At 46.1% G+C, this 12,278-nt stretch overlaps 1 protein-coding gene across 1 annotated transcript in view; it reads right to left on the reverse strand.

Moving 5' to 3' along the window:
• Nucleotides 1–778: 778 nt before the first annotated feature.
• The window catches only part of LOC138352466 (coagulation factor V-like), a 97,056-nt gene continuing 85,556 nt past the window's right edge, over nucleotides 779–12,278 (reverse strand). The window contains exons 6-7 of the mRNA XM_069304963.1: nucleotides 1,489–2,907; nucleotides 779–943 (exon numbers count right to left, since the gene is read on the reverse strand). Coding sequence (XP_069161064.1) covers nucleotides 779–943; nucleotides 1,489–2,907 — 1,584 coding nt within the window. The remainder of the gene's footprint in view (nucleotides 944–1,488; nucleotides 2,908–12,278) is intronic.

Raw genomic sequence — 12,278 nt, forward strand, 5'->3', positions numbered from 1 at the left:
CTCTTCCCTTCCGTCTGCTGGCTTCCCTTCCGTCTGCTGGCTTCCCTTCCGTCTGCTGGCTTCCCTTCCGTCTGCTGGCTTCCCTTCCGTCTGCTGGCTTCCCTTCCGTCTGCTGGCTTCCCTTCCGTCTGCTGGCTTCCCTTCCGTCTGCTGGCTTCCCTTCCGTCTGCTGGCTTCACTTCCGTCTGCTGGCTTCCCTTCCGTCTGCTGGCTTCCCTTCCGTCAGCTGGCTTCCCTTCCGTCTGCTGGCTTCACTTCCGTCTGCTGGCTTCCCTTCCGTCTGCTGGCTTCCCTTCCGTCTGCTGGCTTCCCTTCCGTCTGCTGGCTTCACTTCCGTCTGCTGGCTTCCCTTCCGTCTGCTGGCTTCACTTCCGTCTGCTGGCTTCCCTTCCGTCTGCTGGCTTCCCTTCCGTCTGCTGGCTTCCCTTCCGTCTGCTGGCTTCCCTTCCGTCTGCTGGCTTCACTTCCGTCTGCTGGCTTCCCTTCCGTCTGCTGGCTTCCCTTCCGTCTGCTGGCTTCCCTTCCGTCTGCTGACTTCCCTTCCGTCTGCTGGCTTCCCTTCCGTGTGCTGGCTTCCCTTCCGTCTGCTGGCTTCACTTCCGTCTGCTGGCTTCCCTTCCATCTGCTGGCTTCACTTCCGTCTGCTGGCTTCCCTTCCGTCTGCTGGCTTCCCTTCCGTCTGCTGGCTTCCCTTCCGTCTGCTGGCTTCCCTTCCGTTTGTCTTTCTCATTGTATTTCCAGCAGAGAGTCCCTCGTCGTGATGTAGCCCCCGCGTCTGTCATGTCTCTTCTTCTTCGTCTTCATCTACGTCTTCTTCTTCTTCTTCTTCTTCTTCTTCTTCTTCATCTTCTTCTTCTTCGTGTTCATCTACGTGTTCTTGGTGTAACAACACCTTCAGCTTCACGACGTGTTCAAGCGTGGCAACACCGTCGGCGGCCAGCTCCTAGGGGCGTCTCATGGTCTATTGTGTCAACATCGCCTTCATTTTAGGAAAACACTAAGTCTAGTGTTGCTGGTGGATCGTTAGAATAGTTAGAGTTTAACTATTCTAACCTTCGAATTCTCTGTCGAATCATGAAGTTGTGGATGGAGGTGGCTTCCACGCCTTCTCCTTCTCAGTACACTCCACCTGCTGGCCCCCCCGTACAGGTTCTTCCCTACACCTCTTCGACTCATTTGAGATTCCAGCTTCCACTTGTGTCCTCTCATTCCACTTTCTCTCACTTTCTGAAGACTTTGAACATCTTGTGAATTCCCCTCAGTATGTTGTATGTCGCAATCATGTCCCCCCCTCCATCTCTTCTCTCCTGCAGGGTTGTGAGGTTCAGTTCCCTTTGCCTTCTTAACTCCTTCACTAATTTTGTCGCAAACTTTTGTACTGTTTTATGGTTGACAAGGTGGGGAGTCCGGGCAGGTGCTGCGTACTACAGTACTGCTCTAACAAGGCTGTGGAGAGTGTTTTGAAGAGGCGATGTTATCCTTGCTTACGTCTGACTCTGGTGATTGTGTAGGAATGTCTGCGTCTGGTGATTGTGTAGGAATGTCTGCGTCTGGTGATTGTGTAGGAATGTCTGCGTCTGGTGACTGTGTAGGAATGTCTGCGTCTGGTGATTGTGTAGGAATGTCTGCGTCTGGTGATTGTGTAGGAATGTCTGCGTCTGGTGACTGTGTAGGAATGTCTGCGTCTGGTGATTGTGTTGCAATGTCTGCGTCTGGTGACTGTGTTGGAATGTCTGCGTCTGGTGATTGTGTAGGAATGTCTGCGTCTGGTGATTGTGTTGCAATGTCTGCGTCTGGTGACTGTGTTGGAATGTCTGCGTCTGGTGATTGTGTAGGAATGTCTGCGTCTGGTGACTGTGTAGGAATGTCTGCGTCTGGTGATTGTGTTGCAATGTCTGCGTCTGGTGACTGTGTTGGAATGTCTGCGTCTGGTGATTGTGTAGGAATGTCTGCGTCTGGTGACTGTGTAGGAATGTCTGCGTCTGGTGATTGTGTTGCAATGTCTGCGTCTGGTGACTGTGTTGGAATGTCTGCGTCTGGTGACTGTGTTGGAATGTCTGCGTCTGGTGATTGTGTTGCAATGTCTGCGTCTGGTGATTGTGTTGCAATGTCTGCGTCTGGTGAGTGTGTTGCAATGTCTGCGTCTGGTGACTGTGTTGCAATGTCTGCGTCTGGTGATTGTGTTGCAATGTCTGCGTCTGGTGAGTGTGTTGGAATGTCTGCGTCTGGTGACTGTGTTGCAATGTCTGCGTCTGGTGAGTGTGTTGCAATGTCTGCGTCTGGTGAGTGTGTTGCAATGTCTGCGTCTGGTGACTGTGTTGCAATGTCTGCGTCTGGTGATTGTGTTGCAATGTCTGCGTCTGGTGAGTGTGTTGGAATGTCTGCGTCTGGTGACTGTGTTGGAATGTCTGCGTCTGGTGACTGTGTTGGAATGTCTGCGTCTGGTGACTGTGTTGCAATGTCTGCGTCTGGTGACTGTGTTGCAATGTCTGCGTCTGGTGACTGTGTTGCAATGTCTGCGTCTGGTGATTGTGTTGCAATGTCTGCGTCTGGTGAGTGTGTTGCAATGTCTGCGTCTGGTGACTGTGTTGGAATGTCTGCGTCTGGTGAGTGTGTTGCAATGTCTGCGTCTGGTGACTGTGTAGGAATGTCTGCGTCTGGTGACTGTGTTGCAATGTCTGCGTCTGGTGACTGTGTTGCAATGTCTGCGTCTGGTGATTGTGTTGCAATGTCTGCGTCTGGTGAGTGTGTTGGAATGTCTGCGTCTGGTGAGTGTGTTGCAATGTCTGCGTCTGGTGACTGTGTAGGAATGTCTGCGTCTGGTGACTGTGTTGGAATGTCTGCGTCTGGTGACTGTGTTGCAATGTCTGCGTCTGGTGACTGTGTTGCAATGTCTGCGTCTGGTGACTATGTTGCAATGTCTGCGTCTGGTGATTGTGTTGCAATGTCTGCGTCTGGTGACTGTGTAGGAATGTCTGCGTCTGGTGACTGTGTTGCAATGTCTGCGTCTGGTGACTGTGTTGCAATGTCTGCGTCTGGTGATTGTGTTGCAATGTCTGCGTCTAGTGAGTGTGTTGGAATGTCTGCGTCTGGTGAGTGTGTTGCAATGTCTGCGTCTGGTGACTGTGTAGGAATGTCTGCGTCTGGTGACTGTGTTGGAATGTCTGCGTCTGGTGACTGTGTTGCAATGTCTGCGTCTGGTGACTGTGTTGCAATGTCTGCGTCTGGTGACTGTGTTGCAATGTCTGCGTCTGGTGATTGTGTTGCAATGTCTGCGTCTGGTGACTGTGTTGCAATGTCTGCGTCTGGTGAGTGTGTTGGTATTATATCTGCTCCCAAATCCTTTTCTCTCTCTCTCTCTCTCTCTCTCTCTCTCTCTCTCTCTCTCTCTCTCTCTCTCTCTCTCTCTCTCTCTCTCTCTCTCTCTCTCTCTCTCTCTCTCTCTCTCACTCTCTCTCTCTCTCTCTCTCTCTCTCTCTCTCTCTCTCTCTCTCTCTCTCTCTCTCTCTCTCTCTCTCTCTCTCTCTCTCTCTCTCTCTCTCTCTCTCTCTCTCTCTCTCTCACTCTCTCTCTCACTCTCTCTCTCACTCTCTCTCTCTCTCTCTCTCTCTCTCTCTCTCTCTCTCTCTCTCTCTCTCTCTCTCTCTCTCTCTCTCTCTCTCTCTCTCTCTCTCTCTCTCTCGCCAGCTACCATAGTTGACTTCCTCTTGTGGTGTAGAAGCCTTTTGGTCTCCTCTCTCCCTGTCTCATCTTCGTCACCTTACACTTGTTGGCATTTAATTCTAGCAACCATTTATTTGCCCAAATGTGGAGTTTGTCGAGGTCTTCCTGAAACTTCCTACAGTCATCCTCTGTTTTGACGTTCCTCGTCAGCTTCGCATCGTCTGTAAACATTGACATACAAGACCTCACTCCCTCGAGGGAGGGGAGGGGGGGGGGGGGTAATTTACATCAATTTGGTACAGTATAAGGCCTCCCTCCCCCCCTCCCCCCTCCCCACCCTTGGGGAACTTTGCTTGCGCTTTTCCTCCGGTTCGAAACCTCGTCTCTGACTGCGACTCACTGTTTCCAGTCCTTCAGGTACTCCCTTACCGGCTTCAGTGTCTTCCTAGTTATCTCCGCTTGCTTCAGCATCTTGCACACCAATTTCTTTCGTGAGCAATGCCAAATGTTTCTTGTTGATAGTTTAGGAAAATACAGTCTAGCCAGCCTTCTTATTCCTATTTATTTAAACAAATTTGCCATAAAACTATATAAAGTTTGTCAGGGACAAGTTTCCACCTGTACCTCCAGGCTTCCCATTCGTTACCAAGGTGCTCCAGGTCTTCAGTTATTCTCAACGTGATTCCTTTGTTGTTTCAACAGTTTACAGAGAATACTTGTGCAGGTGATGAGTCACAATAACGTGGCTGAAGTATGTTGACCAGACCACACACTAGAAATTGAAGGGACGACGACGTTTCGGTCCGTCCTGGACCATTCTCAAGTCGATTACAGAGAATACTTGTTAATGAGACTTGTGTGTAGCTCAGTACTTATTGTGGTCCCTTCTGTCAGTACTGGCACCAAGGCTTACTTCTTCTTTCCCAGGAATACTGGGAAGTTTCCGGCCTCAAGTGTTGGAAACTTGAGCCGTAGTGTGGCGGGGTAACTGTGCAGTGACTGACGGGCAGCGCCTCTAACGAGATGGATACATTCACTCTGTGTCACGTGAATCTGGCATCAGGCATCCAGCTGTTTCACCAGAGAGGAACTGTGTTGTAAGGTGAGCCCACCTTTCTGTGTCACCCACCAGCCCATCCTCCTGTTGTGGCAGTAATTGTAGTAACCGTGAGCAGCATAGTACATATACCCACGTACGACGACATTAGAAAGTAGAAATCTGAACTATTGAGTTGGACAACCCGGAAAACTATTTTTTACTTGTGTTGCTTTGACTAAACTAACTTAACCAGCCTCCCGAGGACTAATACACGATATCTGAGGCCTAATATAGTACATATGTGTGCTATACTAGGCCTAGAAATATTTAGGTTTGTGTTTAAGCTTCATTTATTTTAAAATATTTCCTTACTAATCAGTATACTACTATCTAAAAGCTAAGAACGTACGAATTCTGACTATTGACGACCGTCACAATGGGTACTGTCTCAACAGGAGGACGGATTGTCCCGTCATGTAAGTGTAGTGTGCTGGTGTTCCCAGAGGTCCTGAAGATGTCACCTTCTTCACGAAACATATAATAAAACAGAAAGATTAAGTGATCAAGTGTTTCTTCGTCTCCTGAGCGGCAGAAGGTGTTCACCTCATCACCTCAATATCCATAACAGAACCGCAATTGTAATAATGGTTTATATATATATACATATATATGACAGTGTCAGACCACGGAGGAAAATTGAAACAGGAATTTCGTTAAGTACTTTCGTATATTAATACACCTTCAGAAGGAGTGCATCTTCAGACTCCATCTGAAGATGTATTAATATACGAAAGTACTTAAGGAAATTCCTGTTTCAATTTTCCTCCGTGGTCTGACACTGTCACATTTCTAATCACGTGTTTATTTTCGTGATATACACACATACATATATATATATATATATATATATATATATATATATATATATATATATATATATATATATATATATATATATATATATATATATATATATATATATATATTAGTATATTTTGGTAGCAGTCTTTCCTGTAGACATATATTATTAAATATGACCGAAAAAGTAAGATTAATAATTCTAACACGAATTTTCTCAATCTTTCGTACATTTCTTTTCACTGTTGGAGGTAATTCAAAAATCAATTCTCCAAAATTCATTTTTATTTCTAGTCTGACGCGACACTTGAGCGCGTTTCGTAAAACTTATTACATTTTCAAAGACTTTACACATTCACAACTGAATAGAACTTACATATCTCAGATTTGTTTATATCTACATTTGAGTGAGGTGGATGGGGTGAGGTGGTATTTAATAGGGTATTAATTTCATCAACACAAGACAGAACACGAAACAATGGGTATTGAAATGGAAGTGATTGTAGAAAGCCTATTGGTCCATATTTCTTGATGCTTCTATATTGGAGCGGAGTCTTGAGGTGGGTAGAATATAGTTGTGCATTAATTGGCTGTTGATTGCTGGTGTTGACTTCTTAATGTGCAGTGCCTCGCAAACGTCAAGCCGTCTGCTATCGCTGTATCTATCGATGATTTCTGTGTTATTTACTAGGATTTCTCTGGCGATGGTTTGGTTGTGGGAAGAGATTATATGTTCCTTAATGGAGCCCTGTTGCTTATGCAACCTCACTGAGGACCAAGTCACTCTCCTAAATCTGGGCATAAACTGTCACGTTATGTCCAGACCGAGTGAGATGGCCCGGAAAGTAGAGTTGGAAATTCTGTTGGACGACATATTCGACCTCGAGACGCAAAAGAAGGTCACTACCAAAGATACCTTACAAGCAGAACTTATTGCAGAAGGAGGAAAGAATCGAGGCAATTACAGAAGCACCATACTGTCCCCCGAGCTCAAAGCGGCAGCTAAAAGCCTTCGTGAGAACAAGGAGATAGTTGTCAGGAGAGGTGACAAGTCGCCAATATATGTCATTCTTAAAAAAGACGAATATCTGGCGAAAATGAACCTCATACTCTCTGACCAAACTAGGTTCCAAAGGGTAACGAAGGACACTACAGCCGAATTGAAAGCAAAGGTCAACAAACTGATCGAAACTGTGAACGCCAAGAAATCCGGACTCCACCTGCCAAAGATCATTGGGGAATATAAACCTGGATATGGGTATGGAAATGTCAAGACACAAGCCTGGAAACCCACTTCGGCCAATCATTAGCCAGATACCCACACCCACGTACAGACTGGCGAAGCGACTCAACGGCCTGCTGACGCCTTATGTTCCTTGCGCCTTCAGCCTGAAGTCTCCAAAGGAATTTGTTGACTTACTGCGTGGCACACGGGCCACAGGGATAAGAGCCTCGTTGGACGTAGAATCGCTGTTTACCAACGTACCTGTGGACGAGACAATCGGGATGATAGCCGACAGAGTGTATCGTGATCCAGCCTGTACTCCTCTTGACATACCAGAAAATATTCTGAGGAAACTACTCCAAGCTTGTACTAAAGAGGCACCCTTCTTGAGCCCGGATGGGCACATGTATAAGCAAGTAGATGGGGTCGCCATGGGTTCTCCCCTAGGTGTCCTGTTTGCAAACTTCTACATGGGTACCATCGAGCAAAAAGTCTTAGTCGAAATGAACTTGAAACCGGCCATATACTGCAGGTATGTTGACGACATTTTTACACAGGTACCTGATGTCAGACATCTGCAGGAGCTGAAGGAGGCATTTGAGTAGAGTTCCGTGCTGCGTTTCACTTACGAGATGGAAAAGGATGGGAAGCTGCCCTTTCTAGATGTAACAGTCATGGAAAAGAGCTGAGGTTTCCACACTGCAGTCTACACTAAGGAAACGAACATAGGAATGTGCCTAAATGCCAACAGCGACTGCCCAGACAGGTACAAGAGGAGTGTTGTTAACGCATATGTCGACCGTGCTCTCAGCCACAGCTCAGAATGGAAGCAAGTCGACGAAGAACTCTGTAGGGTAAGGCAGGTCCTAGTCAACAACGGCTTCTTCAATGGTTTCGTCGAAGACATCATAAGAAGGAAAGTGAAACGCCATGCAACCTCTGAAGAGTCAACTAACACAACACCTATACCCCCTATTAGACTATTTTACAGGAACTTCTTTTCCACAGCTCATAAAACGGAGGAAAGGGTCCTGAAAGATATTGTTAATAGAAACGTTATCCCTACAGACAAAAATCAGAGGATACAACTGACGATTTACTATAAAACCAGAAAAACGGCCAGCCTACTCATGAGAAACTCTCCAGACACAAAGCAGAACGCTTTAAAAGAGACCAACGTCGTCTATGCCTTCAAATGCCCACTTGGGGACTGTAAGCCTCAAAAAACCCAGTATATAGGCAAGACAACAACATCTATTTCTAGGCGTTTAACGATGCATAAGCAACAGGGCTCCATTAAGGAACATATAATCTCTTCCCACAACCAAACCATCGCCAGAGAAATCCTAGTAAAGAACACAGAAATCATCGATAGATACAGCGATAGCAGACGGCTTGACGTTTGCGAGGCACTGCACATTAAGAAGTCAACACCAGCAATCAACAGCCAATTAATGCACAACTATATTCTACCCACCTCAAGACTCCGCTCCAATATAGAAGCATCAAGAAATATGGACCAATAGGCTTTCTACAATCACTTCCATTTCAATACCCATTGTTTCGTGTTCTGTCTTGTGTTGATGAAATTAATACCCTATTAAATACCACCTCACCCCATCCACCTCACTCAAATGTAGATATAAACAAATCGGAGATATGTAAGTTCTATTCAGTTGTGTATGTGTAAAGTCTTTGAAACTGTAATAAGTTTTACGAAACGCGCTCAAGTGTCGCGTCAGACTAAATATAAAAATGAATTTTGGAGAATTGATTTTTGAATTACCTCCAACAGTGAAAAGAAATGTACGAAAGATTGAGAAAATTCGTGTTAGAATTATTAATCTTACTTTTTCGGTCATATTTAATAATATATATATATATATATATATATATATATATATATATATATATATATATATATATATATATATATATATATATATATATATATATATATATATATATATATATATATATATACCCAAACACACCAAACACGCCTCCCCAAACACACCAAACACCGCCGAGGCAGACCAAGTACGACAATCAGCGACAACAGAAAATTAGGTACCCAAGTCAGCAAGAAAATTGAAGAGGGCAATACAGTCGGGGCACTCAGGTTAATCACAAGTGAGGACAAAATTTTGCCCAGGGATGAAACCACAGCCAAAGCACTGAGAGAAAAACACCCCCTCAGGGCCGTAGGTGAACCTCCCCCACAGGTCAGGCTCGCCCCTAATCAGGAACCTCTCGTCCTCCGGGAGTCAGAGGTTTATAAAGCTATCGTTTCATTTCCCCCGGGCTCCTCAGGAGGCTACACAGGGGTATGACCTCAACATGTGAAGGAAATGGTGAACCCTGTTCTTGGCCCAGCTGCAGAAGCGCTCCTGACAGAAATCACAACGTTTGTCAACAACTGCCTCGCCGGGTTAATCCCTGATGAAATCAAACCATTCTTCTTTGGTGCATCCCTATGTGCCCTCAAAAAGAAGGGGGGAGGAATCAGACCCATTGCCGTTGGTAATACCCTTCGCCGCCTAGTTGCAAGGGCTGCTGTCAGAAGTATCCGAACGGAAGCAGCCACCATGCTGCAACCCAACCAGCTGGGGTTTGGAGTCCCCCAAGGCTGTGAAGCAGCGGCTCATGCTGCACGAGCCTACATTAGCTCTCTTACTGAAGACCAGGCAGTAGTAAAATTAGATTTTAAAAACGCTTTCAACTCGGTCAAAAGGGAAGCAATCCTCACTGCAGTCCAGGAACATTGCCCAAGCATTCTCCCGTTTGTGTCAGCAGGCTACAGCAAAGACTCAACCCTCCTGTTTGGCAAACATGAAGTCACCTCAGCAGAGGGAATTCAACAGGGTGACCCACTTGCACCGTTCCTCTTTTGCATAGCGGTTCGAGAAATTACAACCAGACTGTCCAGCGAGCTCAACATCTGGTTCCTGGATGATGGCACTCTGGCAGGCACACAAGATTCCCTGCTAGAAGACTTACAGCTGGTGAAGACACGGGGGGAGTCCATGGGTCTCGTTCTTAGCCCCTCCAAGTGCGAAATTATTGCATCTAGTGAAGTAATCATTAGAGCAGTGAAATCAGTTCTACCAGAAGCCTCAGTCGTTAAACCTACCGACAGCACACTACTCGGAGCACCTCTGGGCCACAATGCTATTGCTGCAGTCCTTGACGAAAAGTTTAGAGACCTAAAGAGGATGGAAGAGTGAATTGGGGACTTGGACTCCCACGATGCCCTCTACCTTCTCACAAAGTGCCTTACCCTGCCCAGGCTAACATACTTCTTAAGGTGTGCACCAACTTTTGGCAACCCACTTCTAAATCAATATGATGAGCTCCTCAGGTCAATATTCAGGAAGGCGCTCAACCTAGATTTAGATGACAGTCAGTGGGACCAAGCAACACTACCAGTGAGATTTGGAGGGATAGGCATACGAAAGGCAACTGAGGTAGCACTTCCAGCATTCTTATCCTCATGTACAGCAGCCAACGAATTGGTAGGGCAGATCCTACCAGAGCGTATGAGAGAGACAGCGGGAACTCATGATCAAACGTTCATCGAAGCAGCCAGACAATGGGACACCATTGCACACCCTCAACCCCGACCACAAGTCCCAAAAGACCACAAGCAGGCCCACTGGGATAGCCCCATAATGGAAAAGACTGTCACAGCAATGATTGACAACGCTGATGCTGAAAACAAAGCCCGCCTCCTAGCGGTAACAGCACCCCACGCCGGGGATTTTTTATTTGCTGTGCCCAATGCAGCCCTGGGAACTCGCCTCAGTCATGACGCTCTCCGCATTGGAGTTGCCCTTCGCCTTGCCGCCCCCATCCTCACCGAACATAGGTGCATCTGCGGAACTGCGATGGCAGACCAATATGGTCGTCATGGTCTGGTATGTCGTAAATCACAGGGTAAAATTGCAAGACATGAAGAAGTCAACGACATCATCAAGAGGAGCCTCGCCACAGCCCGCTGCCCGGCACAAAGAGAACCACACTTATCCAGACCTAACGACCCTCAGAAGCGCCCTGATGGGGTCACCTTGCTACCTTGGAAGGATGGTAAGCAAGTGGTATGGGACTACACGTGCGCTGCCACACTGGCCAGTACCTACCTCCACTACAGCACACGTGAAAGCGGTGGTGCTGCTTCTTTCAGGGAATCGCAGAAAATTATTAAATACAGAGGTCTAGCACACTGCTACAGCTTTGTTCCGATCGGCTCGGAGACCCTCGGTTCGTGGGGAAAATGTGCATTGAAGTTCCTGAAGGAATTGGGGGACAAATTGATCAGCGCTACAAAAGACCAGAGAGCAAAAAGTTTCTTGTTCCAGCGCCTCAGTGTTGCGATTCAAAGGGGAAATGCCTGTTGCGTCTTGGGCACTAGTCCAACTTCAGAGGAATTCGAAGAAGTGTTTGACTTGCAACAATGATCGAACCCGTCTGTGACATTCATCAATGTTTCCCATTGTTGTGTTCTTCAAGAGATCCATAACCTTTAAGCACCTTTTTGCATTATTATTTTTGTATCAACCCATGTATATCTTGTAACCATCAAATATATATATATATATATATTTATATATATATATATATATTTTTTTTTTTTTTTTTTTAAGAAATATGGAAGGGAGTACCACCTCTAGCTGGAAGAAGGGGGACCCATAGCCTCGGAGGAAACCACGCATAACGCATTAGAGGGAATGTTTAGATCCCCTCCAATACAGTTTCTGTGTGCTTTTCTCCTACCACCCCCTTCCTTGAATATTTTTTTATTTTATTTATATATATATATATATATATATATATATATATATATATATATATATATATATATATATATATATATATATATATATATATATATATATATATATAATTAGATATGTGCAGAAAGCATTACATTTAAAGAGAGAAAGTTATACAACGACGTAGTTACAATGGAAAAAATTGCAATTAGTGATTCAAGGATGATCTTAACTTAAGTCAAATATAGGCGTGGGTGTGGTTGGTATGAGGGGGGGGGGGGAAATGGGGGAGGGGTAGAGAATGGGGGAGGGGGAGAAGCAGAATAAAATGGTGGAAAAAGACTGAGAGAGGAGGGAGCAGAGACGGGCAGATAAAGAGAGGAGAGGTGAAGAGAGGCAGGTGTAGGGGGGAGGGGAGGGGCAGGTGCAGGGGGAGGGGGAGGGGCAGGAGAAGGGGGAGGGGGGGGGCGGGAGGGGCAGGGGGAAGGAGTTGATGGTATACAGAAAGTGGTCTAAAAAATAATGAGGCATTATGTTGCAAGGTTTGTTGACAGGGTGTGGTCATGTGGTGGAGATGGTGGTTGTGGTGGTGCTGGCGATCGTGGTAGCACTGAAGGTACATTTAAAGTGGTTGGGTGGGATTGAAGTTGACTGTGGTAGTAGTAGTAGTAGTGGTTGTCGACCATGCTGGTAGTGTACCCGAAGGTAGTGGTTGTGAAGC

This window comes from Procambarus clarkii, chromosome 53 (genome assembly GCF_040958095.1).
Source record: "Procambarus clarkii isolate CNS0578487 chromosome 53, FALCON_Pclarkii_2.0, whole genome shotgun sequence".
NCBI classification, from domain to species: domain Eukaryota; kingdom Metazoa; phylum Arthropoda; class Malacostraca; order Decapoda; family Cambaridae; genus Procambarus; species Procambarus clarkii.